Source organism: Pyrus communis, chromosome 9, assembly GCF_041283825.1.
Source record: "Pyrus communis isolate YQ-2024b chromosome 9, ASM4128382v1, whole genome shotgun sequence".
NCBI classification, from domain to species: Eukaryota; Viridiplantae; Streptophyta; class Magnoliopsida; order Rosales; family Rosaceae; genus Pyrus; species Pyrus communis.
The window spans coordinates 1,991,757-2,016,353 of record NC_142573.1 but is presented as its reverse complement, the minus strand read 5'-3'; the positions used below and the strand labels follow the sequence as shown (position 1 = coordinate 2,016,353).

Genomic DNA, 24,597 nt, shown 5'->3' with positions numbered 1-24,597 from the left:
AATGTATTATTGGACAAAAGACGCCATGTGGCAGTGACGGTAAACCCGTTTCATATAAATTGCTCTAGTGATAGAATGATTACACGTAAGAATATTTTCACAACCAGCTAGAAGACTAAATCCAAATTGGAGAACTCATCATATGGTTGCAATGCAGGTTGCTGAAGGGAAGAACATGGACTGCAGGCTTCAGTGAATATATGTCTAGATGTCTCCCCTCCCCAAGCAAGCTTAAGTCACGTCTCTCTGATCATCACAGCTGCCCCTTGAAAAGGTGAAGCGCACTCACAAATCCCACAAAATCCTCTCCTGCTCAGCAACCCAAAATCCCACGGATAAATCCCATCCCCCCACCCGCTGCCCCTAGTATATATAAACCAGACCAAACAGATGATATCACAATTTGTAACATCTGAGAAAACCAAACACATTGATATCATATCGAGAAGATGAGAGAGAGTGGGAGAGTAAACACAGTTTTGTTCACAGCAGGAGCAGCTGTGTTGATGGCATGTTTGAAACGTTTTATGTTAATGGTGTTTCTCATGGAGCAATGGCGGGCGTGGGTTTTCCTTCTGCTCAACCTTGTCCTCCTAGCCATTGTTTTCACCTCCATTTCTTCCGGGACGTTGAATACTGATCGAAATCGCGAATGCAAAAACAATGCCGAAGGATTCAAAAGAAATGAAGGAGCAAAAAGAAGAGAATATCGATGCCCATCAGCTTCTCAAATAGTTGAACGAGTTAAGGTATGTGAGAATGAAGTGTGCAAGAGATCGCCGAGTGGCGGCGGCGAGAGCGAGCAAGAGCGGGTTGAAGACGATACGGAGGACGAGGAGGTTAGGAAGCTGTCGAAGGAGGATTTGAATGAGAGAGTGGAAGCCTTCATCTTTATGTTCCGGCAGCATTTGGTTTCCGATGCAAGAAACTGATTAAGGTTGTAGGGTTAAGGGTTTAAAAAACCAGCATTCTGATTTTTAAACTTGTAATATGTTTTAGTTAGTGATGTTGGAAGGAGTTGTTTAGAGTGTAATAATAGGGGTTTAGGGCCTCATATACGAAGAAAGTTGAGATTTCATTATAAAATCAATTGGTAATATGAATGCAAGATTTTTCCTCCTATCAATGTGTATGACAATATGGGTGCAAGAACCTTCCTCCCATCAATGTAGTGTTCATTCTCAACATGTTTCATCAGTACATGTGTGAATTTTCAAGCCTAACACGTGGATAACACAAGGGGGGATGTGGAGCACGTGTGGCAGTTGAGTTTCACACGAGGGACAACCTGCTTTAATATTATGAAAAAAGTTGAGGTTCTACTATAAAACCAATTGACAATTTAGGAGTAGTCTAATTTACTTATAAACACATGCAATGTCCTTTCGTCCATCAATATGGAATTCATTATGAACATTGTGTGACTAAGTGAGACGGAAATTTGTATGTACCTTTTGAATTATAACGTTGTAGAGAGACTTGCATCTATTTGGGCGTATATTATAGTATCTCTCTCTTTTTTCACGTAATGAAAACGTTTTCTCATGTAAGAGATTACATGAAAAGAAATATAGATACAAACCCGAGCCTGCCATATATGCGATGCAACAATATCAAATAAATTAACAAGGTTAATTTTCCCACCCAAACAAACTTCCAAACACTTGACAAGGTATTCAATTCCGAACAATACTTAACTACTCAAAGATGAGTAGAAACTCTTACTTGAAACTCTTAATGTTTTAATCACAGAGCTTTGTGCTTATGATCAGAATCGTTCATACTATGAATCATACTGTAAAGATCATCTCTGCAAAAATAAATTAAAACTAAGGTCGTTTAGTCAATTTATTGTAGCAAATACATAGACAATTCGTAATGCTTTTACAAATACCGTTGGTTTGTTTTTAAATAGTTTGATGACTAAACGATCTTAGTTTTAATTGATTTTTTGCAAATACAATCTTTATAGGGTGATTTATAACATGAACGGTTCTGATTATAAACACGAAATTCTATAAATTGACAACGAACATTTTTAAGAAATTTTAAGTAAAAGTTCATACTCATCTTTGAGTAGCTAAGTATTGTTCTTCAATTCCTATGAAGATGGGTGCTAGAATGGGAGGGTAAGATCGTCATTTTACGAGTAATGATTGGAAAAGGAATCAAATGGTCCCCAAGGAAGGAAGGTTGAGGAGTAAGCATCTCATTATAGTTTGAGGTAGAAAGCTATCTGCAAAGACTATAATCGCATACACTTCTCCCGCCAGAATGTCTCAAACCCATGAAAACAAGAAGAATTTAATTAAAATACGTCAAAATCCAGCTTCCAAAGGATAAGTGTGGATCAAATTAATTCCGATCCGCCAGTTCAAATCTGCAAGGTACACTGAGGCCACAAAAGGTCAAAGTGCAGAAGATTTTAACTCTAGGCCAGCCTGCACAACCGACGAAAAATGTAACTTTTGTTTGGAGGCAGATTGTTTGTACTTTCCTTCGTCTCTTATTTTGTGCGGTCACGATTAAGTTATGTAAACATTTTATATTTATTTTTTATAGAAATAATAAGACAAAAAGTAATAGAAATATAAAATATTAACGTAGTTTAACTGTGACAGCATAAATTAGGAAAGGATATGAATGATACACAAACAGGATGGCAGACAATCTGCCTTCAGGTTTTATATAGTTATATTGAAAGTTTCAAACTTTGAAGCTAAGCTATTTTTACTGATCGCCGTACTCATTCATACCACCTGTCTAACCTATTTTTGCATGCTGTAGACTTCATGTGCTTGTACAATAAATCCAAACGTACAAGTCACTGGCGTCATTACTACTTTGGACCCCATATCTATGCTCCCACATGGACCGATGGTGAGATGATCTTCATTTTGGAGTTTTTTTTTTGGCCATTAATCCTTACTAGGAGTTGGGACAACAACTTATCACATATAAACCGAAAGAGCTCAGTGGTTGATGAATCGTCTGTAACATCCCACGTAGCTCAGGGGAGTGATCCTTAAATGTATATTCTCATCCCTACCTAGCACGAGGCCTTTTGGGAGCTCACTGACTTCGGGTTCCTTTGGAACTCCGAAGTTAAGCGAGTAGTGCGCGAGAGCATTCCCAGGATGGGTGACCCACTGGGAAGTTCTGGTGTGAGTTCCCAGAAACAAAACCGTGAGGGCGTGATCGGGACCCAAAGCGGACAATATCGTGCTACGGTGGTGGAGCGGGCCCGGGAAGTGATCCACCTCGGGCCGGGATGTGACATCGTCGGCCTCACTCTCATCGACGATTGGTGAGTCATGAAATTCACCTTCATCCATGATTGACAGTCACTCATATATATACCTGTTAATTTCTCTCACGATTAATTAACGAGTTAGGTTGTTATCGGGTAAGAACCCAATGAGACATCGTTTGTCAGATATAGACATTAGACATGAAAATTTCTTGCATAACCTGTCAACCTGACATGAAATAACACGATCCATAAAGAAATTGGATCGTTATCGGATCACCTGTTTAGGCCTCGTTAAGATAATGAGTTTGACACGACTCGTTAAGATAACAAGTATAACACAAAAATGACAAACACGACTTGTTTTCCAGACCAACTCATATAGTCCAACAAGTTATTGATAGGTCGTGAGACTTGTATCAACAACTGACAACCAGCCACATAGTTCAACTTGTGATTAATTAATGGAAGATACACCATTTAGCTAGTTAATGCAGAATTAGTGTAGTCTAAGAAGCCTATAGGGGCAGATATGTACAAAGATATTCTAGCTTGTTGATTGGACTTTGGACCCCTCGTAGGTGTACCCAATGCTGTAAGCCTATAACCTGGCTTTTTAATTATTTGACTTGGACATGTTACAATCTTGTCACGTAGAAATCCCACGACACGAACGTGACAACCACCAACCTAACCAACCCGAATAATCAAACCAAATGAAAGAGCCATTGTGCTTTTAACCCTCCCCTACTTATCCTAATTCTTAACCATCTCTGCCTTCACACGCACGGTATGTTTTCTCTCTTGTGTTTGCCGCCGGATCCGTATTTTCTCTCAGCTTCTTGCGCTTGTCTGTTCCTATGCTTTGAATCGCTTCCGAACACGGCGGGCTATACGATGTTCTTACAGCTAAACCCGCGTTTTGTTTTTGTGTCCAGAGCAATGCGGCTAGAGGCCGCCATGGTAGGAGGGGAACAGCTTTCATCTGATCAGCAAGGCGCAGGAGTATTACGGAGTTTCACAACGGCGATCCTCTAGTGCTCTACCTATTTTGTAGTTGATGTATGGACATACGAAGACCGGAGAGTTAGGGGAAGAATGTTTAGAAAGTGGTTCAAGAGAAAGCATAAGAGAGCTGAATCCTATCAACTGAGTCAAGTTTCAGGTTTTGTTTCTTCTAACTATGGATTTGATACCGACTTCTTTCTTATTCGCGTTCTTATTCTTCTTCTGTCCACAGAGTAAGTTCAATCCGGACTGAAGTTTACTGAATTTTTCTCCAGATGGGGGCGAAGATGAAAGCGCAGATTACTTGGATGATATTCTCTTTCAGTCCATGGAGATGGATCCATGCACTTCAACTAGTGAGTTGAGGTAATTTTTTTCGATTTATGGAAGAAAGAAGCAACAGGAAAGTGTATGATCTTATAGTCCTTCGTCTGATAACCATTTTCGTATGTTTTAGAATCTTTGTGGGAACTTGGAACGTTGCTGGAAGGTCTCCCAGAGGGAGCTTGGCAGTAGATTTGGATGAGTGGTTGAATCTTAAGGACGCGGCAGACATGTATGTTCTCGGGTATGTTATATAAACTTGGAACTCAACATTACATATAGTGTTCATATTTCCTTGATTTTTTATCTGACTAATATGAGAAAGTAGCATGGATATCACAACTCGGATATTTCGCTTGCAGATTTCAGGAGATCGTACCTTTGAAGACCCGAAATGTGATAGGAGTGGAAGACCCAACCGAAGCAAGAAACTGGAACCTGCTGATAGGGAAAACTCTCAACGAAAAATTCGGATGCCCTTGGTCGACGCCCATTGTTCATCCAATTTCTAGTGAGAACTACAATTATGTGCAAGTTTCTGAACTCGAACCTGAAATCACGAGGGAGCAATCAAGAACCCTACAAGAAAAGCCAAAGAGTGTGAGTAAGTACAAGCTAATTGCAAGCAAGAAGATGGTTGGAGTCTTCATTAGTGTATGGATGAAAAGTGAATTGGTCAGAAAACATAACATTTCAAATGTTAAAGTTTGTTCCGTGGCCTGTGGCATCATGGGTTATTTGGGAAACAAAGGTTCGGTTTCAGTTAGCATGACAATCGAGAGAACTAGTTTTTGCTTTGTTGTTGCCCATTTAGCTTCTGGAGAGAAGAAAGGAGATGAAGGTAGAAGGAATCATCAAGTCGCAGAGATTTTTAAGCGAACGGCTTTCCCTCGATCCTCTTCAGACGACGATATTCGTCATCCTCTCACCATCTTAGGACACAAGTACGTGTTCCTCCCAGTAGAAATGTAGCAGTAAAATTTTCCAGTTATTCGTTATTCAACCCAATAATTACAAGAGTTCCTAAAACTGATATTAATAGGACAGCTTTGACAACTAGTAGTATGCTTTAACGTAACCAAAACTCAATACTCACAGGAGTCTGTCAAAATTTAACCAGATTTTAAAACCAATAAGGTATCTGGATGACCCAATTAACCGAATGAGTCAAAATTATCAAAGAATGGAAGAAGTCATCCTTAACTGCTAATTTTTCTGTTGTGAAACAGTCGGATTTTCTGGTTCGGGGATCTCAACTATAGGCTATACTTGGAGGACAATTCAGCCAGGCAGATGATAAAGAAACTAGACTGGACAGCGTTGCAAGAATTTGATCAACTTCGTAGGGAACGAGAATATGGTGGGGTATTTCAGGGTTGGAAGGAGGGAGCTTTAGAATTTGCACCTACCTATAAGTATTCTTCATCAAATTGCAATCGCTATTCAGGTGGGCTTCCAGGCAGATCAGGAGAGAAGCAAAGGACTCCAGCATGGTAAGAACCACGGGAATCAGTTGTCTACCCCCCGATAGGCCTCCCATGAGCCTTGATCAACAAATACCTTAACTTTCTTCTGCTACATAAAAACTAAAGACGTAATTTAATTATGGTGGCAGGTGTGACAGAATTCTGTGGTATGGAAAAGGGGTGACGCAGCTCTCTTATTTCCGTAGTGAAAGTAAGTTCTCAGACCATCGGCCCGTCTCTGCCCTATTCTCAACACAGGTAGACGTAGTGCAGTCTACTAATCCAAGAATGGTTTCAATGCATACCATTCTTCCCGCCATACCAACTCCTAAAGAAATTGTAAGTTCTCTCTAACAAGGTCAAGTTCAGTAAACTATATGTCAAGTTCAATTTGAGTTTTGTAAGAAGATGAAGCTTTTTGTTGTTGGAATAATAAGAAGAAATTTATCAATGCAGGTGCAGAGCAACTGTGATGAAGAGGCCAGTTCTACATTTTTATCATTGATCGTAAAGGATTTCGAAGAATCACCAACACAAAATGGAAGTTGTATAGAACAAATAGATGACAGTGGTTGCAGCTAGCATTTGGCAAGTGTGTTGTTGGATGCATGCTCTCCAATGTAGTGTAGTAAGCAATTATCTATGATATAGTTATAGGCGTTTAATTTCAATTGTTTAAATTCAGCAGCATGGAACCTTAAAAAACTCAGAGGCAAACTGTGGTCATTGCTAAATTGCATATAGATTTATAGTTCTACAAGTTCTCATTTGCAGTACATTACATGTTAGGTACAACGAACATATAAAGTGTAGTTAAGTGAAGTAGATTACTTACAAAAAATTAATTTGCCTCACTTGACTGAATTAATCCACCCAGGACGTCCACGTTGTCAAAATGACAACTGGGACACACGCATCTGCTCTGCAACGTCTCACCAATGGTAGCACAGATCTGTTCCAATTCTGAACTCTGCTTGTTTCCCGTCAAAGGCAAAACTTATGTAGGTCATGCTCACAAATATGGTATTTACGACATACTAGACCTTAAAATCCAGCATAGCAAATTAAATTCTAGACTTCATGACTAAAACAGGCATTCACTTCGGAAGAAAGCTGTCCAAGAAGCTTGTACAAATAGCCCTTGTGGATAGGGTTGCATTCAATTATGGCAGTTTTCAAATGATGAAACATTCAAACGGCCTACGAAGTGCATTTGACTATTCTCATAATCATTTATAAGCATTGGGAATGCTTTAAAATCATTCACCTATGATCAATAAATAATTGCCATATCGGATGCCTAGTTTTCTTTGCATTCAAATTTTCTCGATGGTCCGGAGGAATAATATATTTTTTGCTTAAGCATTGAATAATTTCAGTAACCAATGCATTCTTGAAAAGGATATCTTGTCAAATCATGCACTTCTTTCGTTGCCTTGAACGTCTCCTCCATCAAGAACACCTTCCTTTCACAATCACCCAGCGCCTGCTGGACCTGCAGAGGCAGAAGTGCCATACAATCCAATTACTTAAGCTAAGCTTGTAGCGAACCGTAAAGACCCATTCGTAATGTTTCCAAGACCGATTTCTTCACCTGCTTTTGAGTATTCTGTTCAGCTTTGTATTCTTCTTCCGCTTTGGTTGTCTGAGACACCACACCACCAAGCATATCCTCAAGTTCTCTTAAGTCACCTTCAGTAACCTCCTCCTCTCCTAGCTTGGGATCTTCTTCTGGAACAAAAATTGCAATTTTATTTTAGTTGCTACCCACACTACATTACGGAATCATTTTGTTCCTCTTACAAGAAATATTTGTTTTGAAGATTAAAAGAGAGACGGAGGAGTTTAGTCCATAACAAATAGAAGATTCAACAAATTGAATTATGTCAAGAGATCAATTCTACAGGTTAATGGCAAAACGTACGTAGGCCATCACCTTCTGCACTTCCACAGTACTCTTCCTCATGAATATGGCCAGCAATTGACTCTTGGAACTTTCTACATTCATAGATTTTAACAAGTACAGTAGTAATTCAGTAACTGCAGGAAGGCACTGAACACTTTTGAAATATGACTCGCATCAATCACGTGAAAGTATACTATAAACGGGGCACATAAGTATGTCGAGTATTCCAAATTATCTGTGAACTTGTTACAAACTGCAGCTTGGTCGCGGTCGTTCAAGTTGTATAAAATGTCAGTATTGATCAAAGCAAAATTCGGTAATATGTCTGTCAAGAATACGAAAATGCCTTCTCTTCTCCTTTAAGATATGCATTAAATGGAGCATACAAGTACAACATTTTGCTTTTGAAATGAGGCTAACCTTATCTTAGCGTTGATCTCAAACATTTCGCTTATAAACTTGTCTCTGCGTAAATAGTTATGGAAAATAAGTCGAAGGAAAGCAATTAGAATTTTCGAAAAGAAAAATAGACGTGGAAAATAATTGAAAAAACAATTGAGATGAAAATTTCATACCTCGACGCAGCTTCTTCGTACTTTTGCATGATCCAAACAAAAACAGCATAAAATTAGAATCAGTAATCAAAGATTTTAGCTAACAAAATTACAAGAAACTGAAACTTCAATTACCTTAAGAGCTTCTACTTCAGATCCGACGGCGGAAATCTCGTCTTGCGTATGAGAAATCCTCAACTGAATTTGAAAATCCGATCGGAACCTAATCAAATTAAGAACAAAATCACTCAATCCAAACAATGCGCAAAAATAACAAACAAACCTTCAGCGTTTGAACCGTTGCTTCGTTCATCGCCAATTCGACTTCATAGCCTTTGACCTCTTGCTCGGCGGTTTCCTTGGTGCGCTTGGCTTCTTCGAGCTCCGCATTTGCAATTTCCAGCTCGGATCCGAGCTCTTCGATTCGCTTCCTCAAACTTACCACTCTTCGCTCTGCATTTCTCAAATCATGCACATGCAAAGTCCTTTAGCTGAATTTTGAAAATCAAAGAAATCGGAACTCTATTTGTTCGTTTCCAGGTGAAAATTGATTTTTCAAATTTTCCTTTTCCTCTACATTTTCTCAGGAACCAAACAGAGTAGCGAATGCAGAACGGGAAAAAGTGTGCAGGTAAGAACTGTACCTCCGTGCGACTTTTCGGATGCGAAATCGTGAATTAGGTTCAGAAGCTGCTTCCGAGCGTCGCTTCCCGCCATGACTTGTGTGCTTCTTTTTCGCGCTTCTTCTGCAAATATGTAGTGCTCAACAGTCTCAGACCATACCCGACCGCGGATGTTCTTATTGTATGAGGGATCATAAATTCATATTTGTTTCTTTAAGCCCAAGACTAGGCCCACTTCCCTTTTTCATTTTTTATGGGTCAGGCCCAAAAAGGCCCAGTACCAACACTTGGAAATAGAAGGTCGTATTCAATTTTCAACAAAGGTCGTATTTGCTCATGTATCCGCCCCTTCAAGTTATTAATATTGTTTACTAAACTACGCTTTTGTTTGAATTTCTCACAAAATATTTTCTATATTAAGATTGAGTTAATAAAGAAATTTTTGGCAAGTGAAATTGAATATAGATGGGGAGGAAAATTATTTTCATTATAGCTTTCTTGGTCCTAAAAATACCAAAGCTCATGGGACCTCCAAGCCGAAATAATTAGGAGTTAAATGCGTTTTTTCGGTGGCTTGAATATTGATGCGAGCGTGTGCCAATTCGTTGCCCATATCGGCTGAACGAATAACGTGAATGTGGTGAAACGCACTACTAAATTTTGAATTGAGCGACATCGGACGAATAAGGAATACTCTTCGCCTTGGGTTTTATAACTTGAAGACAATGTTATACAAATCGCTATGAAGTTTATGAATCATTTGCACCAGGTTCGGTAGCCTAGATTAAATTGGTGAGAATGTAGGCTTGTCGAATCGATATCAAGCTGTATGAACAAAAATACTCAAAGGAGATGATTGTCTTTATTGTAAAAGTGGTTCGAACGTTTGCGTACTGAACTCTAAAGATGACTTGAGAGTGACTAAACATAGACTCACTCTTCACGAAAAAGCTGATAAAGAAACATCTTTCAGTGAAAAAATCGAAGACTCTTTGCCGGCTGAGACTTAAGATAAATAGGCAACCAAAGACTTAGGAAAATGCCTTTCCATCCAATCGGTCATTTTCATGGTTACTTTGGAAAACCTCGTCTATTTAGTTGGCTGTCAACTCAACCACGTTTATCCAATCGAAATTCGTGCTCATGGTTAGTGAAGCAATTAGTCTTCACATAAAGTGTGAGAGATGTCTGTCGAGCATACCGTTGATTTATTAATTATTGATGTTTAGTTATTTGTAAACAAGTAGTGGAAGTCCTATTCTTTAGGAATCCATATGGATTGCCTACAAATTAGGAGTATCTCGTTTATTTGTTTATTTATTTTAATAAACGATATTATTTATACTAAGAGGAGGCGTGAGAATAATCTCACAATGGGTTAACAATAATGTGGTTCAAACTCGCTTTGATGAAAATCGAACTTAAAACCTCTCACTTACAAATGAAGAGGAATACCACTAGACCGTAGTACTAAAAACTTAGGTTCGATTCTCGCCAAAGGCGAATTTGAACTACATTATTGTTAGCTTATTGTGAGGCTGAGCCTACCCCCTCCCCTTAGCGTAGATAATAACGACTGTTGAAAGAAAAAAAAAAATTATAGTCTTGTTTTCAACACCCTTCCGCGTAGGACTAAATTAGACCACCTACCCGTAATCCACATAAGTCACTTATAGTCTCATTTAAATTAGTCCTTCAGCACATCAAACATGGTATTATAATCCTAGCTAATCCAATCCTAGCTAAGGAAGTGATACAAACAGGAATCTAAGTTGGAGTTAACACAACATGTTCACGTGTTTAATCTTGACTATTTAATAAGAGGATTAGAGAGGAAAAAAATTTGAAGGAAGAGAATCATATTCCATTGAAGTAAACATGGAGTTAATGTTATTAACTTATTCGAGATGCATTATTAAAAGATAGATTAATTGGTGGCGCACAATGATGCTAAACTGAGTGTCTTGTATGTCTTGAAACTTTTTTAGTTCGTCTCCCACTATAAGATACCAAATTATACTTTTAACAATAATCCAATGGAAATGTTTAATCCCTGAGTTGAGTCCTTGTAGATATTTTAACTTTTGTATAAACTTTGCTTTATATATATATATATAGACACACACACACTAGAACCATAGAATAACATTTGCCTTTGTAAATGTGGATTCGAATATGCTAAATTTTGCAAATTCACATCCCTATTATTCTCAATGTCACTCCTCACATGAAAAAAATAAAATGTTTTAAATTCCACTTAAAAAAAGAAATGAACAATACATATTTCGTATTAAATTGAATTGAATATGAGACCAACATATTGTCTTTTACAATCTCTTTTGTTGGAGCGAGACTCCATAAGACTAATTTGGACTCAATTCCAATTTTCTTCCGTCTGAATAACAACAAAATGTGACACTACATGCATTAAGTACTATGTTCCACCAACTTGAACAAATAATTTCCGGACTTTTCTATCCAAATCACTTTATAAATTGTTGGATTATTTGTTAGTGTGCACTATAAGCCAACTACCAATAAAGCAGGAGACGGATGCTATCCAGTGGCCATTATAAACAAGCAGGCCAGCAGGTTTATTTTTGCGTTACTAATTACTACTGCTTGTCATCATCTCCGAGAGAGACTCAGAAAAAAATGAGTAGTGTAGAGAAGAGTAGTAATGGAGAAAAGAAGAAGAAGAAAAACGGGTCGATACGCTCCATTTTCGCGCATGCAGATGGAGTGGACATGTTGTTGATGACTCTAGGGTTGCTCGGAGCCATTTTTGATGGATTGACCTCGCGGTTGCTTGCCGTTCTCTCTAGCAGGTTGTTTAACCTTATGGGGAGAGCGGACAAACATGGAGCCTCAGATTTCGACGCACATATTTTGCACCGTTATATCAATAAGGTCTCTCTCTCTCTCTCTCTCTCTCCCCCCACACAAGCATAAACACAAACACTGAAAAACCAGTACTGAAAATCCAATATCAAGTTTGTAACGTTGGTTTCTGATCTCAATGGCCTCATGCAGGACGGAATACTCGCTTTCGTTTACTTAGCTTTGGCGTCGTGGGTTGCTTGTTTCTTAGGTAATCAATCCGAGCGATCCAATCTTAAGCGTCAAACGAGTCTTATGGTTTTTGTTTTGTTTTGAATAATTTTTTGTGTAATTGTGATTGTTTTAGAGGGTTATTGTTGGACAAGAACAGGGGAGAGACAAACTGCAAGAATGAGAAGCAGGTATTTGAAAGCAGTGTTAAGGCAAGATGTAGGTTACTTTGATTTGCATGTAACAAGCACAGCCGAGGTCATCACAAGCATCTCAAACGACATTCAGGTCATCCAAGACGTGCTTGGTGAAAAGGTTTGATCCTACAAACCTATTTTCTAAATTCTAATTATATACAATCACAAAGTCAGAAATTCATGTTAGCATGGTCACACTTCATACTAAAATGGACATAATATATATGGGCAACTATCTATAAATGAAACCGTTCATATATAGAGTAATGCTAAGGAGATCAAATTTGGAGATAAAATTTGTAAATTAAATGATGTGTCGCTAATATGAATAAGCACATTTATCAACACTTAAGTAATAAACAAATCATCAACATTCCATGTCCTTTAGTTCTAAAAAATTTAGTCTCCTTAGTATTAAACTGTCGTTCTTTGGGGCACCTAGGTATCAAATTCAAAGGTGAGTGACCATGCATTTATTCTTCTTTGTGCATGGACAACTATATCAAGACTTGAAAATAAAACATTAACAGCATATCCATTTATTCTTCATTCTTGATATCAAATTCAATGGTGAGTGATCATGTATTTCATATCTCATGGTGAGCAAGAGAACATTTTTGTAACAACATTAGACACGAGAGAATTTGAAGTTTTTTTGTGCTAATTTGGATACAAGAAATCTTTTTCTCTTCTTCATTGAATGATATAATAGAGGGAAATGAAAAATTAACCAAAATAATAGTCTACAAGCAAAGGTAAAAAATTGTATATAGGCAAGAAACAGAGAATATGATCAACTAATATTATTATATAAATATAGTTTCGAATCTTTAATGTAAAAAAATTAAAGGCTTTGTATTTGTTGAATTGAAATTAATTGGACTAACCAATACAATTACAAATTCAAGTTGACGTCCTGTCTAGAGAATTACACACGCACGCACGCAGTATATGAAATTGGTACAGTCCAAAGTCCAATTTCTAAAATATGAATGACCAGGTGCCAGATTTTTTAAGCAAAGTGTCAACATTCATCGCGGGTTACATGGTGGCATTTGTACTGCTGTGGGAACTGGCTATGGTGGGACTCCCTTTCGCATTGCTTCTGGTTGTCCCAGGTTGGATTTGCGGAAGAACTTTAACCGGATTAACGAGGAAGAGAAGAGAAGAGAACATTAAGGCCGGGACAATAGCCGAGCAGGCAGTATCTTCCATTAGAACTGTTTATGCGTTCGTTGGAGAGAACAAGACTATAGCGCAATTTTGTGCAGCTCTGCACGGGACGACAAAGCTGGGGTTAAAGGAAGGTTTGGTTAAAGGCTTGGCTATTGGCAGCTCCGGCATTGCTTTCTCCATTTGGGCTGTCATGTCCTACTCCGGTAGCAGAATGGTTATTTACCACGGTGCCTTAGGTGGGACTGTTTTCGCAGTCGGCTTCTCGATCGTCAACGGCGGATTGTAAGCAAATTTCTCCTCAGTTTATGATGATAATATGAATCATTTCATGTGGCTTACTAATAGACAGGGCCAGAGTTGTAGAATCAGTTTGGTTTAGGAGTCTCGGCCAACTGAATAGACGGGGACTCTCCCGAGTCTGTGGCTTACTAATTATCTCAAGTCTCAGTCGACAAAGAGTATTTAATTCTTTCGCCTAAAGAGGTCACTTCATTAGCCTTCTCGGCGAAATGAGGTATCATTTTTAGAGCTCAACAGACAGACAGCGGAACCATTTTCAAACTTCACAATGATGTATAACCTTATCTTCAGGTTATAGAAGTCAGGCCAAATCGTTTCTTCCTCAGTTGAAGTCGCTCAATTCAGAAGTCAACAACGCATTTCACCACAAGCCACCAAAGGACGTAGTTAGCTTCTAGTTATTTCCACCTACACGTCAAGAAGTCTCTGTAATTTTTAGAATCAACAGAACTATTTTATGTTATGTAACGAATTTTTCAAAGTAGGAACAACTACAAATGACCTATTAGGTGATTTAACGTACAACGGTATTTTTCAGTATTCACATTGAGCATACCTGTTTCTCAAACCCCCCACCCACCCTCCTCTTCCCACACAACAAAATTATGATGTAGAGAATAAATTCTAACCGGTTTTTTGTACATACTAATTTGTTTTTGGTGAACAGAGCAATGGGAGCTGCACTATCCAACCTGAAGTACATTGCTGAAGCATGCTCAGCTGGTGAGAGAATAATGGAGGCCATAAAACTAGTCCCCAACATCGATTCAGACAACATGGGAGGCAAAGTTTTAGAAAATATTTCAGGAGAAGTAGAGTTTAAGGGTGTCAAATTTGCCTATCCATCAAGGCCAGATAGCATCATCCTCAACAAATTTTGCCTCACCATACCAGCAGGAAAGACTGTTGCCTTGGTAGGTTCGAGTGGCTCAGGAAAATCCACAGTGATATCTTTGCTGCAAAGATTATATGACCCACTTGAGGGAGAGGTTGTTCTGGATGGAATTGCCATTAATGAGTTGCGGCTCAAGTGGCTTAGGTCACAAATGGCAGTAGTGAGCCAAGAGCCTTCTCTTTTCTCAACCAGCATTAAGGAGAACGTGCTTTTTGGGAAGGAGGAGGAGGATGGTGGAATAGAGGAAGTGATTGAGGCTGCCAAAGCTAGCAATGCCCATGATTTCATATGTCAACTGCCTCAAGGATACGATACTCAGGTAAATTAACATTCCCTACTAGAAATTAAAACAACGTGAAATTGCACAAATCACTCATTTGAGGGAGAGAAATTTGGGGTCTGCACAACTGGATCATCGTGACCGTCTTACTACACACACAAAACACCCTAGTCGCTGCAATTTGGTGTTCTACTTTTCCACTCTTCCACTCTTCCCCACGTCCAACTGCACACACAAAACACCGTGTGCTTGTATACGGGTGTCTGGAATGAAGATCTTTCTCTTGTGAGATGGGTGATATGTAGATGTTACTCTTGTGATGGAAAAACTCTTGACCATACTTCATATGTATGTTTCTTATCAATCCAAACCGAACCATGTATCCAAATTTGTTTAGTTTTCGCACGTTCGAGGGTGATTAAAAATAGTTTTAAGGCATTGAAGCCTGTCAGATTCTTGAATTAGGCTCAAAATGATATATTTGCTCTTGGAATTTAGACTGATGGTTTAATTTGGACTGCAATTGATAAAAATATAACTACAAAGGACATTACTTATCAAAGTTTTTCCTGAATGAGTGACATTGATGTATAATCGACATAATTTACCCCTAAAACAACTATTTACACTAGTTATATACTCACAAAGACTTACAATCACCTTATAGTAAATTGGTAAAAATTCAAAAGATATGAACTGCAGGTTGGTGAGAGAGGCATGCAACTCTCAGGCGGACAGAAGCAGAGAATAGCCATTGCAAGAGCAGTAATAAAGAAACCCAGAATCCTCCTTCTCGACGAAGCCACCAGCGCATTGGACTTAGAATCCGAAAGGCTCGTCCAAGAGGCCCTCCACAAGGCAGCCGTGGGCAGAACAACAATAGTCATCGCACACCGCTTGTCCACAATCCGAAACGCTGACATTATTGCAGTCATGCAAACCGGTAATGTCATAGAACTTGGCTCACACGAAGAGCTGGTTCAAAGCCAAAACAGCCTCTACTCCTCATTTGTCCGTCTCCAACAAACGATAAAAAATCCAGAAGAATGCACCGCAAGTATGTCCTTTCATTGCAACAGTACTAGTACTAGTCCTTTATTATTGGCTGATCAACCGGACTCGAGTCCCAGGGTCGCTGCATTTGATAGTACTAGCAGTGCCCGAGAATGTCCAAATAGCATGACTAACCAGTCCAAACACACTTCGTCGTTTTGGAGATTGTTGCCGATTTGTCAGCCAGAGTGGAAGCAAGCAGTTTTGGGGTGTTTGAGTGCGGTTCTGTTCGGAGCAGTCCAACCGCTGTACGGATTTATCCAAGGCGCCACCGTGTCTGTGTTTTTCGCGACGGATTATGACGAGGTTAAAGAGAGAATAAGAACCCTTGCGTTAATGTTTTTTGGACTGTCCGTTTTTACAATGGGGATTAATATCGTCGAGCATTACAATTTTGCATACATGGGGGAGTGCTTGACTAATCGGATTAAAGGGAGGTTGCTTTCCAAGATACTCACTTTTGAAGTCGGATGGTTTGAGGAGGATCAAAATTCTAGTGGTGCCATTTGCTCTAGACTGGCCAAAGATGCTGAAATGGTACGTAATAACATAACATACTACATTGTTCGACAAATATTTATTAACAACTTTTCTTAAAAAATGATCATTTTTTTTTTGTCGTGCCTCTTTCTACACTTCTCATCTTGTTTTTAGCTCTATAAATGAATAATTCTAAAGAAAATTAAAAGACTAAAAAATATAATGCAACCCGAAATTAGAATGTGAAAATTACCATTCGTTCCTTTTAGCTCAATTTTATATAATAATGCATATACATTATCTATGTTATGTTGATATTAGCAAAATATCAATAGAATATAAACTGCATATCACCAATCTTTGCATACAAAACAATACTTTCATTACCCCAATCTATCAGAAATTTTATCCGTTGTTTATTTACTTTTAACTATGATATCTATCTGTTAAAAATGCATTGGTAATATATTGCGAGGTTTTGTTGGTGATACTGATAATAACACATTATCAACAGCCTATCCACAATTCGTTCTTCGCTAAAAAAAATAGAAATAAAAAAATGTGTTAGTTCTGTAGAAAGATTAATCTGTAGAATAACCATAGTTTGGCAATTGGCAGGTGGGATCTTTAGGGGGTGACAGAGTGGGCTTTCTTGTACAAACATTCGCAGGCGTAGCCATAGCATGGGCAATGGGTCTAATAATCGCATGGAAGCTTGCAATCGTCATGATAGCCGTACAACCAATACTGATTGCGAGCTTTTATGCAAAGCGAGTGCTACTCAAAACGACCTCCACCAAAGCCGTCGAAGCCCAAGAGGAAAGCTCCAAGCTTGCGGCCGAAGCAGTCGCCAACCACCGCACCATCACAGCCTTCTCCGCCCAAAACAAAATTCTCAAGATGTTGCAAAAGACGCGAGTGGGCCCACGTAGAGAGAACATCAAATGGTCATGGTACGCAGGCATTGGGCTAGGGTTTGCGCAGAGCATCACCCTCCTCAATTGGGGCTTGAGCTTTCTGTGGGGTGGCATGCTCATCTCTAACGGCCACGTCACATCAAGAGCAGCGTTTCAAACCGTCGTCATTTTGGTAAGTGCTAATTTCTTTTAGGTCAAAAAATAGTATAAGTAGTAGACCTTAATTTTTTGTACAATAATATATTTACATTAAATGGTTGGAGAGATAATTAGTTGTGCAGTAATCATTTACGAGATTCTAGCATAAGACCACTCACTTACAAAGGTAGAGCAATATCACTAGATCATAATATTGAATAACACTAGTAGGCAGCAATTAAATTATTTTTTTTTTCCATTAGCTTAGATTAAAGTTAAATGGTAATTCTTTCATCATTTGTAGTAATCATGAAAGTTTTGTTTAGCATCATATTGAATAATAATTTTACAGTAAAAAAGTTATAGTATTAGTAGTAGGCTAAGACATTACAAAATGTGTGTCACCTTTGTTTTCTTTTTAAAGGGGAAAATGTTAAGTTATTGAAAAGTGTAATAAACGGTTTACTTGTGACATATACTAACAATGGGCTCATGTGAAGTGCTAAAAAATAATTAAAAGTGTTTTTGGTGAAAATGTTTTTGGAAATATTTTAATTGGCGTTTCCTGCATGAAGCATTTTAAGTACATTTCAAATTTAAAAACATTTTCTCTAGAAACGTTTTTAGTCATTTTAAAAGCACTTTCAAACAAATTAAAATATGATGATTTCTTTACAATTCTGAGGAGTTGCGACCAAAACCTAATATCCTATTTAGGTAACAACTGGCCGAACTATTGCCGATGCTGGAAGTATGACGTCGGACCTTGCCATTGGTTTGTACGCAATCAGTTCGATTTTCAGTGTTCTGGACCGGACGACAAAAATTGAGCCCCAAGTTCCTGAGAACTCCCAAGTGGAAAAGATAAGGGGCATGATCCAATTTTGTCATGTTTATTTTGCATACCCAACTAGGCCGAATGTGATGATCTTGCAAGACTTCTCGTTCAAAATTGAAGCAGAAAAATCTACGGCTTTGGTGGGACAAAGTGGATCAGGTATAAGTACTTTATCTTATGCCAAAAAATATTTTTAATATTTGGAATCAATTAAATTACCTTTTTTTTTATGTTTAGTTTTAGATGAAAGTTAACAATTAAATTACTTTTTTTTTCTCTATTTAGTGTTCCTCTTCAACTGATCACTCTGTTTTGCGTTTATGTCTTTCTACTCTCTTTAATATTTCTTTTTAGTGCACCCCTCATTATTAATATGGTTTAATTGGATTAATAATTTTCGTGATGATAAGGTAATTGGAAGATAGCTCATGTGGTAAAAAAAAAAAACTAGAATTTAAGTTCCTGTGGTAAAGTCTGTTAGGATTTATGCCCAAAATTAAAAATTTTGTCAACTTTCTATTAGTTATTAGCACATGAGCCAGCCTCACGTGTTAACAACTAATAGAGATGCCCGTTTTAGCTTAATATGTGTATGGAGTGTTCTGTTTTAGGTGTGGCTCACATGCTAATAATTAACAGAAAATCTACGAAATTTTCAATCTTGGGCATAAATCATAACAAACTTTAACACAAAGGCTTAAATCTTTTTTTTTTCACCACAGCGCCTATCTTCCAACTACCTTATTATCACGAAGACTATTAATCCAATTAGGCCTAATAATATTATAGATATATGCTATGTCAAACGAGGAATATATTTGTTCCATTATTAAAAGTTTCCCAAACAAAACTTCCTGCAGGTAAATCGACCATCATTGGATTAATCGAGAGATTCTACGATCCAATCAAAGGTGTATTGGAAATGGACGGTCGAGATTTAAGGTCATACAACCTTAGATCATTGAGGAAACATATTGCATTGGTAAGCCAAGAGCCAATGTTATTTGCCGGAACCATAAAAGACAACATTGCATATGGATCGTCCAACAATAACGTCGACGAGGCGGAGATAGTGGAGGCGGCCAAAGCAGCCAACGCTCATGATTTCATCAGCGGGTTAAAGGACGGATACGACACGTCGTGCGGGGACAAAGGAGTGCAGCTATCAGGGGGACAAAAGCAACGGATAGCAATAGCCCGGGCAGTACTAAGAAATCCAGCGGTGTTGCTATTGGACGAGGCCACCAGCGCGCTCGACAGCCAATCAGAGAAGGTGGTGCAGGAGGCGCTCGAGAGGCTGAGGGCGGGGAGGACTAGCGTCGTGGTGGCGCACAGATTGAGTACCGTACAGAAGTGCGAAGTCATAGTTGTGCTGGAAAAGGGGAAGGTGGTGGAGAAGGGGTCCCACTCTTCTCTGCTGGCTAAGGGGCCAGCGGGGGCTTATCACTGCTTGGTCAACCTCCCGACGACGGAACCATAGCTGACTAGCTGCCAAAAGCTTATTAGTTGGTGTGGTTACTTGAGTTTCGTGTGCTTTCAACAAAAAATAAAAATAATAAAAAATAAAAAAAAATAAAAAAAAACCATGAGTTTGTGCAATCTTGGATTGGTACACTTATCAAAATTTGAGACTAATAAATTGTTGTAGTGCAGGTCAATTATACTTAATGTATATAAAAAGAAATCAATTGTTTTTTTATTATAAAAAAATAAATTGTAGAAAAAACAAGAGAAATTACAATAAAGTTTGTTCTTAAAAACTTATCACTTTAGTCTTCATTACTAGTTTCTTAATTTTTTCAAACAATAGAAAATTTCATTAAATACAGGTTTTGGGGTGTTTGAGTGCGGGTTGTTCGGAGCAATTCAACCGGTGTTTGGATTCATCCAGGGGGCATGTTGTCTGTGTTTTTTGTGACGGATTATGACGAGGTTAAAGACAATAAGAACCTTTGCGTTAATTTTTATTGGACTGTCCGTTTTTACAATAGGGATTAATACCGTCGAGCATTACAATTTTGCGTACGTGGGGGAGTGCTTAACTAATCGGATTAGAGGGAGGTTGCTTTCCAAGATACTCACTTTTGAAGTCGGATGGTTTGAGGAGGATCACAATTCTACTGGTGCCATTTGCTCTAGGCTGACCAAAGACGCTAAAATGGTAGGTAATAACATAACATAGTAAACTGTTTCATAAATATTTTTGACAATTTTATGAAAAAATGATCATGCTTTGATGATTGGCAGGTGAGATCTTTAGTGATTGCGATATTCACAAGCGTAGCCATAGCATGGACATTGGGTCTAATAATCGCATGGAAGCTTGCAATCGTCATAATAGCCGTACAACCACTAGTGATTGCGAGCTTTTATGCAAAGCGAGTCCTGCTCAAAACGACCTCCACCAGAGCCGTGGAAGCCCAAGAGGAAAGCTCCAAGCTTGCGGCCGAAGCAGTTGCGAATCACTGGACCATCACTGCTTTCTCGCCCAAAACAGAATTCTCAAGATGCTGGAAAAGACACGAGTGGGCCCGCGTAGAGAGAACATCAATCGATCATGGTACACAGGCATTGTGTTAGGGTTTGCCCATAGCATCATCGACCTCAACTGGGGCATGAGCTTTTTGTGGGGTGGCATGCTCGTCTCTAACGGCCACGTCGCATCAAGGGCAGTGTTTCAAACCATCCTCATTTTAGTAAGTGCTAATACCACTAGATCATAATACGAAACGGTACTAGTAGGCAGCATTTTTGAACAAAAATATGATGGTTTATTTACAATTCTAAAGACCTAATTTCCTCTTTCAGGTGACGACCGGTCGAACCATTGCCGATGCTGGAAGTATGACGTCGGATGACGTCGGACCTTGCCATTGGTTTGTATGAAATCGGTTCGATATTTAGTATTCTGGACAGGGCCACAAAAATTGAGTCCCAAGTTCCTGAGAACTCCCAAGTGGAAAAGATAAGGAGCATGATCCAATTTTGTCATGTTTATTTTGCATACCCAACTAGGCCGAATGTGATGATCTTCCAAGACTTCTCATTCAAAATTGAAGCAGAAAAATCTACGGCGTTGGTGGGTCAAAGTGGATCAGGTAAGTACTTTGTCTTATGCCAAAAATTATTTTGTTTATTAGGAATCAATTAAATTACCTTTTTATGTTTAGTTTTAGATCGAAGGTTAGCAATTAAATTTACCTTTTTCTATTTAGTTTTCCTCTTCAACTCATTATATTTTCCCTTTCATGTCTGTTTGGACCTAAATTTACGCTATCGGCCCTTACAATCAAGGCCGTTAGATGAGTAAAGTTCTAGACCGTTGGATGATAAAGTGGTTGAGATAATTTTCAATTATTATTAAGGAATAATATTGTGGTTTTAATCATAATATTATCTCATAATATATATTGGATTATCTAAGCCTAATATTGGCTATATCCAGCGGATCGTTTATACGTGATAAATAGGATACAAATTATATCTCCAACTTGGAAGCGCGTATGCAGTTCAATTTGATTGGGGATTCTTGGCATTTAGACGTATGCTTGGAGTCGGTTAACCATGCGTGAAGGTTATCTTTTGGTTAATGGTGATATCTGATGATCACAAAAAGATAATGGTGCGGCATATTCCGAGTTGGGATGATTATTAGCACATAATTTTATGCTAATAATTAGCATATTCTTCAGGGGCAAGCACGGCATGGGCTAAAGTGTTTAAATTTTGACGATGCATGCACTTGGATGCAAACATGGGCCCTAACATTGCATGGTTCCTCAGGAAGATGCTATAGAAAGAGTTTCATGTGCATGCAAATTGGTCTGATTCCATCAAATCCAATAGCCAATGAGGATGGGTCACTGTTAAACGGCTATTGGGATGGTTATCAAGAGTTTTTATTTGTATGAAGTACTTATCTTCGAGAGATTCAAATTGTGGCCAGCTACGGATGTTCCACGAGAATCACATATAGAACCACGTACTCGTCCTTATAAATACAAGACATTGTGCAACATTAGGGGGACCTCCAATTCAACACACAACTGTCCTGCGCAAAACCTCTCAAAACATCTTGAGATTTTTTTATTTTCTTTTTCTCGCCAACACATCTTCAGTTTGGATAAACAGCACTGTGAAGGCAACCGGCGAACATCTTCAGTTTGGATAAACAGCACTGTTGCCGTAGAATCAGCCGTTCTCGAAACACCTTCAGTTTGGATAAACAGCACTGCATCGAGGCCGGCTGGTTATCTATCCAAGTCTCGGTCGAGAAGGATTTTCGAAACCTTATTGGCAGAGGTCATCTCATTAGCCTTCTGGGCAAAGTGAGATGTTACCAGGTTACTACATTCGGCACCTAAGAGCTGAATTTGATATTGAACTTCGCAAAATTAGTAGCCTTGTCTTCAGGCTATAGAACCCAGAGACCGAGAGTGTTCCTTCCTCGGTCGCAATCGCAAGATAGAGAAGTCAACGACGCGCTCAACGCGACATCAACAAATTTTACTCCTCGGCCAAGCTTGGCCGACGAGTTGGCACGCCCCGCATTCAACCGAAGGACGTAGTTAGCTTATTAGTTACTCGGCCTGCGCGCGCACGTAGGTTTTGTAATTTTTAGAGTCAACAATGTCTTTTCCCTCTCTTTAATATTTATTTTTAATACACCCATGTCCTTGATAATATTATAGATATAAGGTATGTTAAACAAGAAATTTTTTTTTTTTTTTATTTCCATTAAATGTTTTGTGACCTAAACAAAACTTCCTACAGGTAAATCGACCATCATTGGATTAATCGAGAGATTCTACGATCCAATCAAAGGTTTATTGGAAATGGACGGTCGAGATTTGAGATCATACAACCTTAGGTCATTGAAGAGACAGATTGCATTGGTCAGCCAGGAACCAACGCTATTTGCCGGAACCATAAAAGACAACATTGCATACGGATCTTCCGACGATAAGGTCGACGAGATGGAGATCGTGGAGGTGGCCAAGGCGGCCAACGCTCACGATTTCATCAGCGGGTTAAGGCACGGATACAACACGTCGTGAGGGGACAAAGGAGTGCAGCTATCCGGGGGACAAAAGCAATGGATAGCAATAGCCCGAGCAGTACTAAGAAATCCAACGGTATTGCTGTTGGATGAGGCTACCAGCGCGCTCGACTGCCAATCAGAGAAGGTGGTGCAAGAGGCGCTTGAGAGACTGAGGGTGGGGAGGACTAGCGTGGTGGCGGCGCACATATTGAGTACCATACAGAAGTGCGATGCTGAAGGGGTCCCACTCTTCTCTGCTGGCCAAGGGGCCCGCAGGGTCTTATTACTGCTTGGTCAACATCCCCAAGACTGCGGAAGCCTAGCTGACTAGCTACCAAAAAGCTTATTAGTTGGTGTGGTTACATGAGTTTTGTGTGCTTTCAACAAAAGAAAACAATGAGTTTGTGCAATATTGGATTGGTGTATTGATCACAAGTTGTGATTAAATTGTTGTAGTGCAGGCCAATCATAATAAACATGTATAAAAAGGAATAAATTATTATGTAACTATAGGAGAAATTGTAGAAAAAGCAAGAGAAATTACAATAAAGTGTGCTCTAATAAACTTGTCACTTTACTTTTCATTACTAATAGGAGTATTTTTCTTTATTTTTCGAAACAAAAAGAAATTTCATTAAATATACAAATCGAATGTTGACATCATTCACTAGAATATTAAAGAGCCAGTTTGGCTCATATTTTTCCGTCTTTGAAGTTCTCCATGCTTGTATACATGTTTCGAGGAATGAAAAAAGGGTATTGAAAAGTTCATCCAAAGTACGTCTTCTAGGCCTCGTTTGGTATTGAAATAAATAAACCTATATATATTCAAAGGTTTGTTGAAAGAACAAATGAAAATTTGTGCTTAAGGCGAAGTTGAACCACATTATTATGGCGAGCCAATTGTAAGGTTTAGCTCTCTCCTCTACCCCCTTAGTATATATACAATCATTTATTCGAAGAAGAAAATGAATTACCCATTACGGAAACTTAAACCACTCTAACCCACCCCACCCCGTCCCTCCTCTCCATACGAGAGAATTAAGTGTGTTTATTCATTACAACAATCCGATTAGTTTATATATGCAATTGCATGGAAT

General features: G+C 38.8%; 4 protein-coding genes and 1 pseudogene across 8 annotated transcripts; 4 read left to right on the top strand and 1 right to left on the bottom strand.

Annotated features, from left to right (window-relative positions):
* Positions 1–156: 156 nt before the first annotated feature.
* Positions 157–1,120, top strand: LOC137739286 (uncharacterized). The gene has a single exon (XM_068478839.2). It carries the CDS (start codon positions 450–452, stop codon positions 930–932), a length of 483 nt encoding a protein of 160 aa, XP_068334940.2. The 5' UTR covers positions 157–449; the 3' UTR covers positions 933–1,120.
* A 2,784-nt stretch (positions 1,121–3,904) lies between these two features.
* LOC137740392 (type I inositol polyphosphate 5-phosphatase 4) lies at positions 3,905–6,808 on the top strand. 3 transcript variants are annotated; one of them, XM_068480268.2, is made up of 8 exons: positions 3,905–4,040; positions 4,189–4,415; positions 4,534–4,624; positions 4,716–4,826; positions 4,945–5,526; positions 5,812–6,075; positions 6,198–6,387; positions 6,505–6,808. In XM_068480268.2, exons 2-8 carry the CDS (start codon positions 4,349–4,351, stop codon positions 6,628–6,630), a joined length of 1,431 nt encoding a protein of 476 aa, XP_068336369.2. In that variant the 5' UTR covers positions 3,905–4,040; positions 4,189–4,348; the 3' UTR covers positions 6,631–6,808. The 3 variants fall into 3 exon arrangements, with proteins under 3 accessions (XP_068336369.2, XP_068336371.2, XP_068336370.2); XM_068480270.2 differs by having other exon boundaries at positions 4,491–4,624; XM_068480269.2 differs by lacking the exon at positions 3,905–4,040 and adding an exon at positions 4,042–4,100.
* A 69-nt stretch (positions 6,809–6,877) lies between these two features.
* LOC137739285 (spindle assembly checkpoint component) lies at positions 6,878–9,267 on the bottom strand. Of its 2 annotated transcripts, none has more exons than XM_088700777.1 (8): positions 9,153–9,267; positions 8,792–8,961; positions 8,644–8,706; positions 8,530–8,549; positions 8,375–8,419; positions 7,973–8,046; positions 7,643–7,779; positions 6,878–7,543 (listed from the first exon to the last, which is right to left on the bottom strand). In XM_088700777.1, the coding sequence occupies exons 1-8, from the start codon at positions 9,223–9,225 to the stop codon at positions 7,424–7,426; spliced, it is 702 nt and encodes a 233-aa protein (XP_088556903.1). In that variant the 5' UTR covers positions 9,226–9,267; the 3' UTR covers positions 6,878–7,423. The 2 variants fall into 2 exon arrangements, with proteins under 2 accessions (XP_088556903.1, XP_088556904.1); XM_088700778.1 differs by having other exon boundaries at positions 7,985–8,046.
* Positions 9,268–11,722: 2,455 nt separating this feature from the next.
* Positions 11,723–20,080, top strand: LOC137740900 (ABC transporter B family member 15-like). The gene is made up of 9 exons (XM_068480705.2): positions 11,723–12,041; positions 12,165–12,222; positions 12,319–12,497; positions 13,380–13,837; positions 14,523–15,069; positions 15,733–16,620; positions 17,182–17,652; positions 18,336–18,615; positions 19,317–20,080. Exons 1-9 carry the CDS (start codon positions 11,787–11,789, stop codon positions 19,934–19,936), a joined length of 3,756 nt encoding a protein of 1,251 aa, XP_068336806.2. The 5' UTR covers positions 11,723–11,786; the 3' UTR covers positions 19,937–20,080.
* LOC148694008 (ABC transporter B family member 15-like) lies at positions 20,042–24,053 on the top strand (annotated as a pseudogene). The gene is made up of 5 exons (XR_015966652.1): positions 20,042–20,065; positions 20,286–20,617; positions 20,704–21,152; positions 21,265–21,554; positions 23,230–24,053. The product of XR_015966652.1 is annotated as an ABC transporter B family member 15-like (transcript).
* Positions 24,054–24,597: the final 544 nt, after the last annotated feature.

Coding starts and splice junctions, on each gene's coding strand:
- LOC137739286 (XM_068478839.2), top strand. CDS start 450: ATGAGAGAGAGTGGGAGAGTAAACACAGTTTTGTTCACAGCAGGAGCA.
- LOC137740392 (XM_068480268.2), top strand. CDS start 4,349: ATGTTTAGAAAGTGGTTCAAGAGAAAGCATAAGAGAGCTGAATCCTAT. Junction 4,827..4,944: donor GCAGACATGTATGTTCTCGG/GTATGTTATATA, acceptor TTTCGCTTGCAG/ATTTCAGGAGATCGTACCTT. Junction 6,076..6,197: donor AAGCAAAGGACTCCAGCATG/GTAAGAACCACG, acceptor TTATGGTGGCAG/GTGTGACAGAATTCTGTGGT.
- LOC137739285 (XM_088700777.1), bottom strand. CDS start 9,225: ATGGCGGGAAGCGACGCTCGGAAGCAGCTTCTGAACCTAATTCACGAT. Junction 8,707..8,791: donor CAACGGTTCAAACGCTGAAG/GTTTGTTTGTTA, acceptor TTTCAAATTCAG/TTGAGGATTTCTCATACGCA. Junction 8,550..8,643: donor CTGAAGTAGAAGCTCTTAAG/GTAATTGAAGTT, acceptor ATCATGCAAAAG/TACGAAGAAGCTGCGTCGAG.
- LOC137740900 (XM_068480705.2), top strand. CDS start 11,787: ATGAGTAGTGTAGAGAAGAGTAGTAATGGAGAAAAGAAGAAGAAGAAA. Junction 12,498..13,379: donor AAGACGTGCTTGGTGAAAAG/GTTTGATCCTAC, acceptor ATGAATGACCAG/GTGCCAGATTTTTTAAGCAA. Junction 15,070..15,732: donor CTCAAGGATACGATACTCAG/GTAAATTAACAT, acceptor TATGAACTGCAG/GTTGGTGAGAGAGGCATGCA.